The sequence below is a fragment of the Ixodes scapularis genome, unplaced genomic scaffold (assembly GCF_016920785.2).
Source record: "Ixodes scapularis isolate PalLabHiFi unplaced genomic scaffold, ASM1692078v2 PGA_scaffold5__190_contigs__length_132052651, whole genome shotgun sequence".
Taxonomy (NCBI): Eukaryota; Metazoa; Arthropoda; class Arachnida; order Ixodida; family Ixodidae; genus Ixodes; species Ixodes scapularis.
The window spans coordinates 123,226,890-123,242,853 of record NW_024609880.1 but is presented as its reverse complement, the minus strand read 5'-3'; the positions used below and the strand labels follow the sequence as shown (position 1 = coordinate 123,242,853).

Below are 15,964 nucleotides of genomic sequence, written 5' to 3'. Positions count from 1 at the left end.
TCCACATCTCTGCTGACAGAGGGCAGTATTTCGAAAGGTGTCTATTGATATAAATTAAACGTGCTTAACTGTGTGTGTGTTTTTTTTTTTTTTTTAGTGCTTCGTAACAATCTGTAATATTTTTTTTTTTATAACATGTGTATAAAGAAGCCAGTTCAGGAATTACTTGTTTCGCAAACTTTTTAAAGTGGAACTTCGTCGGATTTCGCGAAAAGTTCGAAGGTTCGCCGAGTCAGTCGACCTTCAGGTTCGAGAAGAGTTCGCGACACCCCTGCTCAGATCTCTCGATCGCAATTTGGTTGTCGCACCTCCAAATTGTTTCTCTCAGTGTCTCTCTCTCTCTCTCTCTTTCTCTCTCTGTCTCTCCGACGGCTTGGAGGACTGCAAGATAGCACAGACGGTCGGAGGTTTCGGTCTTCATCGCCTGATTTCTGGCGGCGTCGACGGCGACGTTGTACACATTCGCACTCCTCGGTTCGGGCGGCCGACTCCAGCGCCGCCTCCCGGGAAAGCGAGAAAGTGAAAACCCCGGGGGTAATTTCGAGGAACCAATGCGTTTTTCGTGCCCCGGAAAGAAGTGCGGACGGCCCTCGTCTTCGTCGTCGTCGTCCTAAGGCTGTCCTCCTCGTTTCTTTCGTCATCTTGTTTTTTTATTTAGCTATCCGATCACGTTTCGTTTTATACGTTTTCCGCGGGGGTGGTCGTCTGTGTCGGGGGAGGGGGTAAGCTGTACGGCTCACGCTTTGCGGCTTGCGTGGGTGGCCGCCGCCGCACGTTCGTCATAAGTGCGTCGGAGAAACTCCATTTACGTATAAACCGAAGGGGCTGTTTTTTTTTTTTCTTCTTTTTTTGACTAGTGGAAAAACAAACGTCCGTTTGCGAAGAGAATGACTCTGTCTCTCCCCTCCCTCCCTCGTCCGAGCCATCTTTGTTTCCGCCGCCGCCGCCGCCGCCGCGTACAGCTGAATGTTTATGTCGTGTAATTATTTTATACATATTCTTTTTGCTTATTTTGTATTGTGCGTGTAATATTTTTCTGGAAAGGGGGGGGGGGGGGGGGCTTAGCGGTCCCTGGCGCACGTTTCCGCCCCCCCCCCCAAAAAAAAAAAAAAAAAAAAAGCACGCGGGGGTGGTGGTGGCCAGACGTGCTGCCCTCGTTGCCGCTGAGAACGATCTTGCCGAGGGGCGATTTACTTTTTCCGCTTTATTCTGTGCGCAAGAAACAAAATTCTGCATCACCTTTGTTTCTTTGTTGTTGATGTCGCAATTATAGCAGTGTGTTGCCGATATAATACGAATATTCGCAACCGAACCAAAAAGAAATATTAAACCGTGTCAGTTTTGTTTGTCCAGGAATAGGAAAATGAAAGAAAACCTTTTGACAACTACGCTTACAAGTAGCCAGGGGGGAGGGGGGGGGGGGCCCATGGGCCCGCCCCCCTCCTCCCCCCCTAAATCTTTCATTTTGCTGGGGCCTTCTCTCCTCCCTCCCCCTCATACAGCATTTTGACATGGGCGCCCCCCCCCCTCCCCCCCCCCCCTCCCCCGAAACAATATCCTGGCTACGTGCGTGATTTATATATATATATACATTAATTTTATTTAGTTATATTTGTACTTAGACCAGGGACGTAGCCAGGATTTTGTTTCGGGGGGCGGGGAGGGGGGGGGGGGGAGGGGAGGAGAAGGCGGCCCCAGCAAAATGGAAGATTTCGGGGGGGGGGGGGGGGGCACCCGGGCACCATGCCCCCCCCCCCCCCCCCCCTGTCTACGTGCCTGCTGTTGCGGGGTACACGGAAGGGGTGTGCCGCTCGCCTCTCCAGAGATGTTTTTTCTGTGGGACAGTGGTAGCAATGGCACTGTTTCGTGTTGCTATTGTTGTTGTTTTTCCGTTAGTCGCTTCTTCCGCATTGGCAGAAACTGCAGCAAGCTGTTCAAAGAACTTCATGTTGCGGACGGCGGTCTCGACTGGCTTGCAGATTTAAGTTTAGAAACCTCCCCACGAGTCGAGTTAATTGTTTGAGTGCGAAGACAAATGAACGGAATTTCTTTACTCCGTTCCACGTTAAATCCGACCTAAAGAAAAACTTCACGGTCCTGTGGGGCCAAGCAAGCGGTGCCAAAAATCTTTCGTCGTGGCGTTCGTCTTCTTTTGTGCCTTTGCTACTCCGGTGGTATCAAAAGCACAACGTCGACAAGCGCCGCCACAATACGCTTTTTTTTTTTTTTTTTTTGCGCTGTCAGCGGTCGAACTTAATTTGAAGCAGAATGTATATAAGTAGGCGTATATAAGTTCTAACCAAGTAGCCGGTAACTAAATTTCCTTCTTTCTTTATTGCCCCCCTCCCCCCCTTTTCTCTCTCGGGAAGTTAAACATTGTCTCTTACTTCTCGTGCGGTAAACAGAATAGGATTAAACCTTATTCACGTAGACTTCTGATAAACGTTGGGCGGTGGGCGCCTGGGTCCAGATTCGACGGCGAGTTTCCATGGCAATCGGGCGACGCGAGGGACTTCCAAGTAAATGTTGAGAAGCCTAAAGGCTCGTTTATAGACTAGAGTATTGACTGTGCGTTCGATTTTGTTGCGAAAGCTATAGGACTGCGAGTTACCAGTGTGTTGCTTGGTTACCGCGGCAACGACTCGCCGCCGTATATGCAGTCAAACACGCCGCAGTGTGAACGAGTCTTTGGAGCGCTTCTTTTTGTTTATTTTATTTATTTCAAAAGAGTATCAGTCTCTGATGGAACTATGATAGGAGCGGGCATGCATATATATATGCACACTTCCTGTGAATATAAAAAAGTAAACAAGAAACACACACTAAAGAGAAAAACACGATAAGATTTGACAACACAATTTTCTCGGTTGCGTTGACCGAACTGCTGAAAGCAAATACAACAGATCGAGCAAAATCATACTCAGCGGGCTACGATGGGACACATGCCGGAGCAAATCCATGGAATACTCCAACTTTAAAAAAAGAAAAGAAGATACGTTGCGTTTTACCGCTTTATCGAGCAACAATATTGAAAAAGAAATCTAATACCTATAACTGTTTTATTTTACAAATCCGTAGATGTCTCGTAAGAGTAAAGGGACGAACGGAACGGTGGACCCTTCTCAAAATACAGTGCCATCTGGTGGTCCAAGAAGCGGATTCACTTTCGACAAAAGTTATAATGGCGGTCATGAAACTATTTCGTCGAGCACCTTTATTTTCACACGTCATAGTTGAGAATATTGTTTCTTCGATCGCCTCGTAACTCTTTCTTGATTTGTTTCGGTCTCGATGGGGTCAACACAAGAACTGACAGTACAAAGCTGCGACCCATAAACCCCCGGATTCAATTTTCGCCATCAAAAGGCTTTAGAGAGTATCTTGGGCCAAGAGATCGATTGGACGACACTCCGAAGTCAACGCTTCGCGCAACCGTTGCATCCAATTCGTGCGTCGTGCTGTACTGACGTCTCGAACGTACAGGCGTCCCATATCCTCCGCTCGTTAGTATCTTCAACTTCTTCCTTCGTCAGCCTCAAAAAGGCCTCTATTAGTCTGTCACAGATACCATACACGGATGGAGGAATGGTAATGGGTATACCCTTTGTAACGGGCGGGAGCTTGCGCCACCTAGCCTAACATTTCGTCATCCCTTCTATTTTAAAATTTGTTCGAACACAACTCCCCCCCCCCCCCCTTTCTTTAAGTGTTTCCATCGCTTATTTATATATTTTTTCATCCCTCCCTAGATATTTTCCACCAATCTTCCAGTCTGCTCTTAATTACCGCAATTATTTCCTTATCCATTCGTCCATCCATGTCTGCGAATCCCAGTGCCCCCTCCATATCCGTAGTCATCTCCCCCGACAGGGTGGGACGAAGCCCCGTGCACCTTAAAATTACATGTTCTATAATTTCCCTTTCGCGGCAGCTTACGTCGCACAGAGTGTCTACTTCCAGGAATTTAGCCCTATACGTTTTCGTTCTTAGCACCCCCGTTCTAGCTTTAAACAGCCAATGAGCTCTCCAATGAATTATCATACAACTGTTCCTTCTTTATTTCTAGTTTTTGTGCCTTGTATATTGTTAAAGCTGATTTCCCCTGCATTCTCTCTTCCCGCAATTTCCTCTCAGTTTCCTTCACTTACTTTTCTACTGATATGCTCTGATCCCGATCAAAGTTGCCAGACATTGAGTTGATAGCGATTCAAGTTGCCAGACTGAATTTCGAAAAGGGTCTATGCGGCGCCGAAGTCCGTCTGCTTCTTATGCAGGGGCTGTGGTGACGTCAGAAAGATACCGAGCTATGATTGGCTCTGACTGAAGGATAGTGGGTAGACCTGAAAGCAAGCTGCCTCGAGGTCTGCCCACTATCCTTCCAATCCGAGCCAATCAGAGCTCGGCTTTCTGACGTCACCCGCTGCAAAAAAAGCGGACGAACTTGCACTCCGCGTTGAAGCGGCATGATGCAGCATTTTCCGGAAGAAAGCTCCGGTCGCTGACAACGTCTCTATCCCGTCTCGCTGGTAGCGAGTCGCACCGGGGACCGTGCGGCGTTGTGATCGGCTAATGCTGCATTCGTATTGGCTGCGCGGAGCCCGGGACCTGCCACGCCGCACATTTCTTAAGCTGTCGCTGTGCTTGTACGGTGCGTCGAAGGTGGTCCGTGCTCGAACTGGCGCGGTATCCGTGCTGGCGGGCCCCCGGGTTTGCGAGTCGGGGGCGAGGGGGCGTGTCCGCCGCCGCCGTCCACCGAAGCGCGGCACAGCGAGGGGGGCGGGGCAGGCCTCGGCCGAGATCGATGGAACGTCCGCGCCGTCGCTGCAGTCTTGGGGCTGCGCGAGCTCCACGTCGCGTATACGGAACGCTGAACTTGGAGTTCCGTGCTGTGACGAATGCGGAACCCGATTCTTTTTTTTTTTTTTTATCCAAGTTAAAAGAAAGGTAGCACGATTCTTTGTGGTAAAGTTCCCTTAGCTTAATACGAAGGAACCATATATGGAAATGATTTTCCGATGTTTCCTAAGTAGTGCTGTAAATATATCCGGAATATTCGTAAAAATTCCATCAAGAATTTGTTTTTGTTTATTTATTTATTTATTTTTATTGTTTAGACCTTTTTTGTTTTGGAATATGTTCTGGCTCCGATGCGGAAGGTCCGGCTAGGCGTGTCTCACCGCCAAGGGTCCGGCGGAGGATGCGGGCCCCGTCGAGAGAGACGACCGATTCGAGTGCAGGAGGGGCCGGACCAGCCGATGGCTTGATTGCGGCGAGCCCGTGCCTTACTAGCAGGCCGCGCGGCTACGATTGCCCCGACCGGCGGGCCTCATTAATCGGCCCAGGTATCGCTCCTCGGCTGGTCGCGTCTCTGCCGGGCCTTCTCTCTGGTGTACGGAGCAGCGTCTCGAGGGATGGGCGCCAGACGAGCAAAAACAGGAAGAGCGAAGAGCAACAGTCTAATTTGGACGCTTGGCCGGCCCGTATGGAGGAGTGGGGGTGCCCCCGAGTTCGCTGCTTAGCTCAATCGAGGTATAGGTCAAAGTGATCCGCGTCTCGTATACGGGTCTCGACCTGTGCGGGATCGGCGTCGGCTGGGGAATTTATTTTACGTTGTTTACCGTTAATCTCTCGTGTCCAGATGACTTTTTTTTTTTTTTTGCAAAAATGGTTCGAGCACAAACCAGTCTGCTGGTCTGTGTTCGATGGTAACATATGGTAGTTTAGCACCAGAAAAATAGTTCGGCAGTAAGACGAGGTGTTTTAGCGACCGTGGAATTAACTTTTTGCCAGAGCACACTGATGTCCACTATAGGGAGCTGGGTGGTGCGTTGGGCAAACAGGTATGAGGCCACCGGAAGTAAATGGCTTGTCCCGGAAGTGAACGTTTGAAAGGCTCTCCAAGTCTTCCGAGCGTTCAAAATGTTCAAAAAGCACGACTTTTTTTTTTTTTTTTTTTTTTTCCTTTTTATCTTAAGAGTTTGCTTGTTACGCAATAACAGCTCATGCATACCCGAGAAGCGTCCTGGGAAGTCGTTTGATGTGTGGAAATTTCGAGATTCTAGTTGATCAAATTTACATGTCCCACGTTCAAACGCCTCATCATTAGGGTCTAATTCTAAAAGGGGCTATTAAAACCCAGTTTAAAAAACGGCAAGAAAGCGTGGACCCAGACATCGACCGAACGCGCAAAGAAGCCCAGCAGACAACTGACTTCCGGAACAAGCATCCAACTTCCGGTGACGTCGCTCGCGCCCGGCTTGGACAGTAGCTAAGCGCCATCGAGCCCCCTATCGGCGACTCTACCGAAATCGACGGCACCTCGCGGCCAGAATAGAAAGCTGCGTCGGCAGGTTCGCTCGCCAGCCTTCTCGACGGAATCGTATCTTCGCAGCTCAGGGTGGTCTTAATGCAAAGTATCGAAAGTGGGTTCGAAAACACGTGGTGGAAATCGCCAGTGGGGGAGATCAGTGGTGTTCCCATACAGGACACCTACGCGAAAAGATCGAGCAGGCTTTCCCCGCGCAACTGGTTTGCTTTACTCGCACGCGGAGCTTTGAGAAATGAGTGTGAAGCTGCGGCAGGCGCGTGATGCCCTCCCGCACGCTTGCATGGTCAACGAGTCTTGTGCGCAGCCGTGGAATGGAGTTCGGAGGTCGACTGTGTTTGCGCGGACACGATTTCTTTCGGTCGGCGTTGTGCGTGGCTCTCCGTCCTCGCGGTGGTCCTCCGCTTCGGCAATCGGTTTGCCTGGCGTGGACTTGGGTTACCTGGTGCTCCGAACGTCCAGCTCCGACCTTTGACCCGACTTTTCCTCTTCTTCTTCTTCGTCTCTTCTTTTTTTTTTTTGTGTGTGCTTTGTTGCGTGGAAAAAAGGTGGTTGTTGGTTAAGGAGGCCCGTCCTGGCCTTGCACCAGGACTTTTGGGCGGTAACGACCATATATGGACGATGCTGATACTTGGACCTAGTCAACAATGCGTGTGATTGGAAGATTCTGAAGGTGTGGCCTTCAGCCGTGTAGCATCTCATGCGCGGGCTCTGTGCTATGGACGTCTTGTCAATTCAGTGTAAACGGAAAGACAATGGCTGTTTTGCCGGTAACAGTTTAGGCTTCTCTTTGAGGTGGTATAGGTTCGACCGTCATACTTCGTTCACTCCTAAGCTGACAGTGGGGTGGGAGCGACGCATTTGCCGGACCAATTAACCGCCTCCCCTTCATCACCTGACCTCGCACTTCGCGCGTGGTATGACCATGGTACTCTTAGCTTAGGAATGAATGGAGTATTGAATCAAGTCCGTGCGGAAAATGCATCAACCTGATCCGTAGAAACTTTCACCGAGGTCATTTATCAGTTGTCGTTAGTTTGTCCCTACGGGGTCTCGGATCATCACGTGGCGTACGTCGCCTGTGTTATATAACTATAAAACTCACAAACATGAATTAGTGGTGTTTGATTCTCTATACCAGGGGTCAGCAACCTCCCCCCCATACACAAGGACAAAGGGTATGTTTAGTTGCAAACCCTGTATAACCTCCCGCATCAACTCTGAACACGTTCAAGAGCTTGGCCAGATATAATTCGCTGAACTTTATGACCCCCAAACATGCAATAAGCTCAAGAATCCATTTGTAGCGAACGACTTTGTCAAGTTTTCCGCTGGCTCTCCTGAATTAAAGTTTTCAAATCTACGAAGTCTTGCAGCAACTTTGATCGAGGAGTTCACCACGGCACGTATATATCAGCGAACATACTTTTTCCAGATAAAGACTGAAGTGAAAACGTAGTTCTTGCGAATGACATATGAGCGCCTCCAAAATGTTTTACGACTCTGGGTAAAAGTTCAATTGTGAATGTTTGCATCTTGACAAGCAATATTGAACACGCAAAATCTTACTGAGAAAGGAAACGAGCAATCTTATGTTACGTGTGCCTGAATCAAGACTTTTCATATCACTTTTATGTGTGACCGCCTTTTTTTTTTTTTTCGTCTATTTCTTCAAACCCATCCCCCCCTCCCCCCCCCCCCCCCCTCTCTCTCTCTCGCAATCTCCGTTTCGCGGCGATTTGACCCGCTGCAACAAAAGGTTGCCGTCCCCTGCTCTATAGTCGCGAAGCAAAGATCTCAGCAAGTACAAGGACAAATAGTTGAAGCCAGTAGTACGAGTGTCTGCACTTGTTCTTCACTGGCCGTTCTGTCTAATTACAAGAAGGGCACATTATACGGGAACTGAAGTCCCCCACGTGCTGACCGACTCCGTGCCGTCCACTTTCCAGATGATGCAGGTGTGGAGTAACCATCGGAACGGGCACACGGGTCAGCTGTCGGCCATCACCTCGGGACTGCTGTTCTTCGGCGCTTTGGCGCGCATCTTCACATCGGTGACGGAGACTGGCGATGCCCTCATGGTGGGCACCTTCATGATTGCAGCCGTCGCCAACTTCTGCATCTTTGCCCAGGTGAGTCAGGTGTCCACACTCGTCCCCTAGTTCCTGTTGGTCCCTTCGTTTCCCCCTTTTTTTTCTTGTTTCAGCCATACGTATTCCTTTGTCTATATGTCTGTCTGTGTCTTCGTCTATGGTTATGACTATATGTCTTCGTCTATGGGCATGTCTATGTCCTCGTCCATGTCTTTGTCGTTCCTCGTCTATGTTATTGTCTCTGTCTTCATCTATGGGTAAGTCTGTGTCTTCGTCTACGTCTGTCTGTATCTTTTTCAATTCGTGTACATTCGTCTGTCTTCGTTTATGGGTATGGCTATGTCTTTGTCGTCGTTTATGGATATGTTTTGCCTATGTCCTCGTCTCTGTGTCTTTGTCTATGGGTATGTCTGTCTCCGTCTATGTCTTCCTTTGTCTTCGTTAGTTTATGTCCCTTTGTGTATGTTTACCGCTCGTTCCCCTTGAGGTATTTACAGTGTGCTAATATTATTTATGCAGTACGATTGGGCCATGATAGATTGTCACTAGATTCATTTATAATAGCCCAGCGTGTTATGTGGAGGGCCTACAGAAAGTTACGTTTTCAAGTCGCGCCCCCGTGGGCGCGTTGTGGCTGAAGCTGTCCTCCGTTTCATCCTCTAAGATTTACCGCAGCGAGGGCGCTCGAACTCATAGCTTTGGCAGTTGCGACTGCCGCGCGTAAGTTTGTGCATTCGAGGTGCATCCTTGGGCAAGAAAGTATCTGCACTCGTGAACTAAAAATTTATATAAAAAAAAAAGAAGAAAAGCCAACTGTTTTTTTTTTTGTTGCTTACAAAGGATTATTAAAAAAAACACCTGAATATGGAAAAAAATATCAAATTTTTATTTAAAACTAGGCGTACTTTTTCAACTTTAACGCCAACGGCGGTAGTTGTGGCGATGGTATACTGATCATGAAAGGGAATGTGCTCTGGTACTGCGCGCTTTTAGTTCCTGTAGTATTTTAACAGATGCTTAAATTTGCCAAATCTTAGAAATTTTCGGTGAAACTTGTCGGATATTTTTCCCCAATATGTACGTACGAGCTCGCAGTATTGAAATACGCAATGACTTGAGGTTAATTCTAGGGATGGGCCGAACTTTTGTCGAATCAAAAATTCGGCGCCGAATCTCGGGATTCGGCAAAGCCCAACTTTGCCGAACTTTTCTGAAGATTCGGCAAAAATACGCTGTAGCCAGACTTAACATTGATATTTCGTTTTTCCTGGCGAAAAAAGGTTTACGTTTTTTTTTCTTCTTAACTTAAATGCAACATGTAATGCCTATTGGCACAGTTATTACTAAATAAGGTGATATTCTACAAGATAATTGTATCGGTGTCGTTTTTGTGTGTTTGCTGGCAATTTTGCTCTGACGTCTTGCAGAAGTGCAGTGACAACGATGTTGGGTAGTAACTTGCGCAGCCAACGTGGTTGGTGCGCAGTCACGAATCACGCTACGACAGTTTCGGTTTTGAGGCCTCTTCAGCGTTAGCCTGCAAGTGTGTTCACATTGTTAAAATAAAGGCAATAACTCTGCGTTCTTACTTTCTCTGGGAGTCACCGTTTTGTGTGCGAAAACGAATGCAACGGTTGCTGAGCCTTCACCAGAAGAGATAAAAATATTATTGTAAATATGCGTGTTTTTCGATTTCAGCCACTTGACGTCAGCTTTGCACGAAAGTGTGCTTCCCATATTCGCAACATCTCGTTTTAACCTTTAAGATGCCGGTTTCTATATTGTTAGGACACACATGGACGTTTAAGAAGATGGAAAGACTTAAGATGGGGTCGCATATGTAACATCGAGCATGATAGTTCTGTGTTTAGTTATATGCATATACATGAAAACTGCGAAATAACGCTAATTAAAACGGAATATTATTTCGTCTTGCCACAACCTACTTGTGAGCCGAAAAGAGGATTGTTATAATTCAGGGGAGTGCTTTAAAGTAATTGTCAGTCAATGTTTCAACTCCCTCCTTGCATCCCTGGAAAGGTCAAATGAAAATCACGTTATCCAGAATGTACCGCATCATTTGTCACTTGCGCAGTGCACTGCGTGTGCGTGAATTACCGGTTGATCTTCCGTTCTTGAGGCAGAAAATATTGAAGAGAACCACACTCGCAAAGCCTCTCAAACGCACAGTTACCATGTTGCCTACTGCACATTTCGCCGTAACCGCTGGTTGTACCACACTGTACGATGGTATCCGCGCGGCGTCCATTTGCAATCCATGGCCCCGTCACGTTTCCGCACGTGCCCAGACATATGCCGAATTTTTGCCGAATCTTCTTCGAGTCTTTGCCGAATCTGCCGAATCTGAAGTTCGGCAGATTCGGTCTATCACTAGTTAATTCATCGATTCACTGTGTTCTGAGAGCGCGAAAAATAAGCTCGAGTTCTTGTGGTCTTTCTGTACAGGTCCTTTACTACTGGGACGTGACCAACAAGAGAGTTCAAGACAAGAAGAAATAGCAGTTGGGACATAACTCCAAGAACGCCTCGCCTTTTAGAGCATTTGCTGGCCGACGGACTCTTGAACTACTTTTTTTGTTCTCTGTTGCTTCTTCTAATAATTATATTAATATCTTTTTATCTTTATGTTTTAACGTTAATAAATACCCGAATGTTATTTGGTAACACCATTGAACGGATAAGAAAATTTCTGTAGCGTTTATCTGTTGAGTAATATTTTGGGATGATATATTGTTATAACATATTGGTTCTGATCCCGAGTATATAGGTTCGGGCATGAAGAGGATTATTTGTTGCCTTGATTCTTCGGGATTGTTCAGACTACGGATGATGCTGTAAAAACTTGATTTAAAAAAAAAAACAAAAAAAAAAAACATGATAGATGCATTTCTTTCATTTGAGCTGTAGAAACTTGGATCCGCATCTGAATCAAAATAAGTGCGAGACGTAGCTTTAACCGGTACTGCGACCTTTGTGGATACCAATATCTCTTTAAATGTGTGAATTTTTTTTTGTTTACTTTAGTCGCGCGAAAGGAAATTTTGCTTTGGTACATACCCACTACCTCGTTACAGATTGCTGAAATATTATCATGTTGATTAAACTGAAAATTAAGTCTTTTGCGAGCAATTTGCACAATTCGCAGTAATACTCTTTAGTTGATGTCCCACTTCTTGCTGACCAGTACAAATTTGCCGATTGTTTTTCGCTGTTTATCTTAGCAATATAATATAAGCTAATATGATATCAGTATTTTGTTTATTTGTGTATGTTTGTGTGTGTGAGGATGTCATTTGCCGTTCGGAGCCTGCTTGCCTCCCATGTCGCCGCGTTCGAAGCTGTATTGTAAAAGCTTGTTGCTTTTCCTGAAGTATCTTCTGGCACAAAAGCCGATCGTTTAGCGAAGACGACGAAACAAGTGACTTTTACGCGACCCTTTTTAATCGCTGGGTCTGTGAACCAGTGAGTAGTAGAAAACGGAATAGACCGTTTTCTTGTGACGGTTGCCATGTTCAAATTTGGCGTAGTTGTATTAAGTGACGAAAACTAAAGTACAATGGTTTAAACATAATTGAAATTTAAAAGAAAAGTATAGTTAAGGAAAAAGTATGACTATTGCCACGTACCTCCTGAACCCTGCCAACTTCCAATCGGCAAATGAAGTGATTTGCTATTTTTTCGGAACTAAGCTACGTCAGAGTTCAACATGGCGGCCGCTACGAAGAAACGGTCTATAGGTTCGTTCAATTTGGTTATCTTTTGGGCGTCATCAGGGTATATCTGGGCTCGGAAAGTTAGACTTCCAATTCTACTGCAGTGCTGCGGAGTGTGTAAAACAAGCATCTGCACTTCTTCCTTGGGGTTTGGCATTAATGTCGCTAGCTTTTTTTAAGTTAGCCAGGGCAAGTTTTGACGCCAAAACGCTGGAAAACACTATACTTCGTCTCACCTCAGCGTGGACTATTGTTAGCCGCGCGTGCTAAGAGCGCCGAGTTATTTTATTTATTTATTTATTTATTTACCCTCAAGGTACAGAGTACATTTTAGAGGGGAGTGAGCAAACAATAAATAAACGTAATTAATCAACCAAGGGTGCTGTTAATAAGTGATTGCTTAAAGAGTGAAATATCATTAATATCTGCAATAGAAGCGGGAAGGTGGTTCCAGTCAGTCGATGTGCGAGGTATGAACGAGGTGCTGAATTTGAAGGTGTTAAAATTAGGTATGCCTACCTTGTGAATATGGTCGAGACGGGATGAACGGTAAGAGGGCTCGAGCATTAGTTTCAAACGGAGAGATGGGATGTGATGATAAATTTTGTGAAACAGGCATAAACGAGCTGTTTTGCGCCGAGACGACAAACTGGGAAGTGACAAAGTTAATTTCATTGATGTTACACTGGCTGTACGATGATAGTTAGATAAGATGAAACGAACGGCTCGGTTTTGTGTAGCTTCTAATCTGCTGATAAGACCTTGGTGACCAGGGTCCCATATGGATGACGCATATTCTAATTTAGGACGGACTAAGGACTTGTATAAGGTTAGTTTAAGAGAAGAAGGGGCTTGAAAAAAGTTTCGTTTTATGTAACCCAACGTGCGGTTAGCATTACTTACAACATATTCGACGTGTGTATTCCAGGTAAGGTCAGAGGTGATATGGACTCCAAGGTATTTATAACATGTAACAGACTCAAGGGGTTTATTGTTAATGCTATAAGTAGGACATAAACTGTTAGAGCGGGATACTCTCATTGACTTACATTTATTAGTGTTAAGTTCCATTTGCCAAGAGTTGCACCAGAGAGCTATGACGTCAAGATCAGATTGCAAATGAATTACATCAGAATGGTCAGTTATATTGCGGAAAAGGACACAGTCGTCAGCGAACAAGCAGATCGGCGAGGAGATATTAGTTACGAGATCATTAATATAAATTAGAAACAACAGGGGACCAATTACAGAACCTTGCGGTACACCGGAATCGACAGGCACCAAATGAGAATTATTATTATTTACGTTGACGAACTGGACCCGATGAGATAGAAAGGCGATAATCCAATCAAGCACATAAGGATCAATGTTTAGAGTGCTTCGGATGAAGCCTCGGCGGCTGCGCTCTTGCAGCGAGTGCTCCGATCAAGGCATTCGAGACTTGCGCTCGCGCTCGCACAACCTTCGCAGTTAGTCAATGCTAAGGTGAGATGAAGCGTAGTTAGCCTAGGAAATTGAAACACCAACATGTACTGCGCTCACGGGAAGGACAGTGATCGAGTCACCGGCAGGGTAAGAACGACAGAAAGCAGTCTCAGTAGTCCTGCCCCCAGATCGAGCTTCTTACCTTCGATAACGCGTCGGCACCCCGTGAGCCTCGAACGTGCAGAGGCAGTCGAAGCACGACGGAAGGCAGCGTTGGAAAGAGACTTTCTGTCGTTCTCACCTTGTCAGGGAATGTAGCTGATCATTTTTGCTTCGGTAAGTGACCAATTTACTCGGGTGGTGTCATCTACGAAGCGAGCAGGTGAGCCCCCGATGGTAGACCTAAGTGCACTAGTGGTATGCACGCACCAAAGCAGAGCTTCCAAAAAAATTTCTAATTTGTGCAAATTTTTTTGTGCGTGTGCGCATGCAAGAAAAATATATTTCTCTCCAGCATTGCGGAGATTGCTCTCTTTTCAGGATGTTTGTGCGAACACGTTTATATTTGGCACATGCGAACATGGGAAATGGTACAACGTGGGAACTATACCACAACTGTACGAGCCCATCTGAATCGCTCGCTAGTTGAAATCAACGCAAAAATACGATTGAGTATTGTTAAGTTGGAGATAGTTGACTATTGCTTGCTTGTTGTATGGGTCCCGTTTTCTTTCATACTGAGCGCCTCGGTGTTGCATTCTTCGAAGTGCGCGGTGCCGGTGTTGTAGAAAGAAGCTTCATGTGTCGTCACGTTCGTTCCACGCCTTAGCATTTGTTTCGTGTCCGTCACATCGTCAAAGACCTAGAACCTGTCCATCATGCTGCACCGCGGGGAGCAGAAAAAAAGCAACCTTGTATTAATAAAATGTTTCTATATTTCTAAATTCCCGTGTCTGGCTTTTTTTTTTTGTTTTTTTGTTTCGGGATTTTGGTTGATCCGAATATGACCCGCTGTATTTGCCTAAACGATTTCTTTTTTAGCGTAATTTTATTACGTCCGCTCAGGTAAGTAACAGAGCGTAAACAATTAGGACGAACGACCGATCACACGCCAACTTGAATGCTGTTGTCTTAAACTCTTAGATTGGTGGAGTGTACTATAATCCTCGGCAGCGACCTATAGGTGACATATATTGTTTTCGTCGATGCCCTGCCTGAATATCATCTCCAAGGGAGAGATCAAGTGATCTACGTCTTACTATGAAGCATACGGACGAAGGATCGCACCCTTCGTACGAAAGACAGTCTGCATGCAGACACTGAGGCGTTTTTCAAACGTGCAGCTTTTATGAATGTTTGCTTCCTATAGTTCCGGGATTCTCTAAAGTTGTGAAGCGTTCACCAGCTTGAAGATCTCGCAGCCTCACGATCACATTTGATTCGCCCTTTTCTCTTTTTCTAATTGGTCGTCGCGTTACCTTTTGATGAAGTGAGCGGCGCGGCAATTTGAGCCGCAATGAGCCTCACGGAGAATGTTAATGACTGGGCGCGTCTCGCTAATGAAGTATGGGCCCTTGATGAGTATATTACAACTTGCCGTAGCCGGGCAACGCGTGTCCATTGCTCTCGAGATGCTCCGATCTTTTATGGCCAAATTAATCGGGTTTTTCTTCTTTCTGTTACGGGTCGCCGTGCGGGTTGATTAGTTTAGTCTACCATCGGGTATAGACCCCCTTGGTTTCATTAGTACGATTAGAGGTGGTGGCTTGGTTACCTTGTAGTTTTGCATCCGCAGTTTCCTCTTTCGCGAGATGAATCGCCGCTCATGTTGTTGTTGTTTTCCGCTTGAATTCTTAGTCACTTTGCGTTCGTGGAGGGATACCGGAAAGTTGTGGATGACGCGAGAAAACATGGAGGCCTCTTTTTGAACCTTGGTGCGAGGAACTCGGAAGTGTTGAAGAACCAATAGCGACGAATTGATGCCCATCGTGACCAGGTTGCGGTAACTCTGCACCCTGAGGACGAGAGACTGATGGCAGGATGTCGGGAGGCGCTCCTGGTAAGAGTCGAGAAACCCGTTTGGAGGCTCTGACTTGTCCAGCGGATGCTCGGATTAATGCGGGATTAAGGAGTAATCTTGGGCTCGAACTAAAGTCGGGTCAATCACCATCATCGGTTTCGGTTTAAGAATAAACTACCCTCGCCCTCGCCTTTATTTTTTTTTTTTGTTAATTATTATTGTTACTTACGACAAGGCACACTTACAGTTTACGTTTATTGATTAAAGTTAATTAATTTCAGTGTATTTTGGTATTTGTTGGTTCTTAACATATTGCTGTTTGTTTGGATTACCTTTTCTTCTTTTTTTTTTTTTCAGAGAGTACGTA

The 15,964-nt window shown here is 46.1% G+C and overlaps 1 protein-coding gene across 1 annotated transcript in view; it reads left to right on the top strand.

Annotated features, from left to right (window-relative positions):
- Positions 1 to 11,018, top strand: part of LOC8029565 (mannose-P-dolichol utilization defect 1 protein) — a 60,043-nt gene extending 49,025 nt beyond the window's left edge. Inside the window, exons 5-6 of the mRNA XM_029981942.4 lie at positions 8,275 to 8,457; positions 10,885 to 11,018. Coding sequence (XP_029837802.1) covers positions 8,275 to 8,457; positions 10,885 to 10,938 — 237 coding nt within the window. The 3' untranslated portion in view covers positions 10,939 to 11,018. The remainder of the gene's footprint in view (positions 1 to 8,274; positions 8,458 to 10,884) is intronic.
- Positions 11,019 to 15,964: the final 4,946 nt, after the last annotated feature.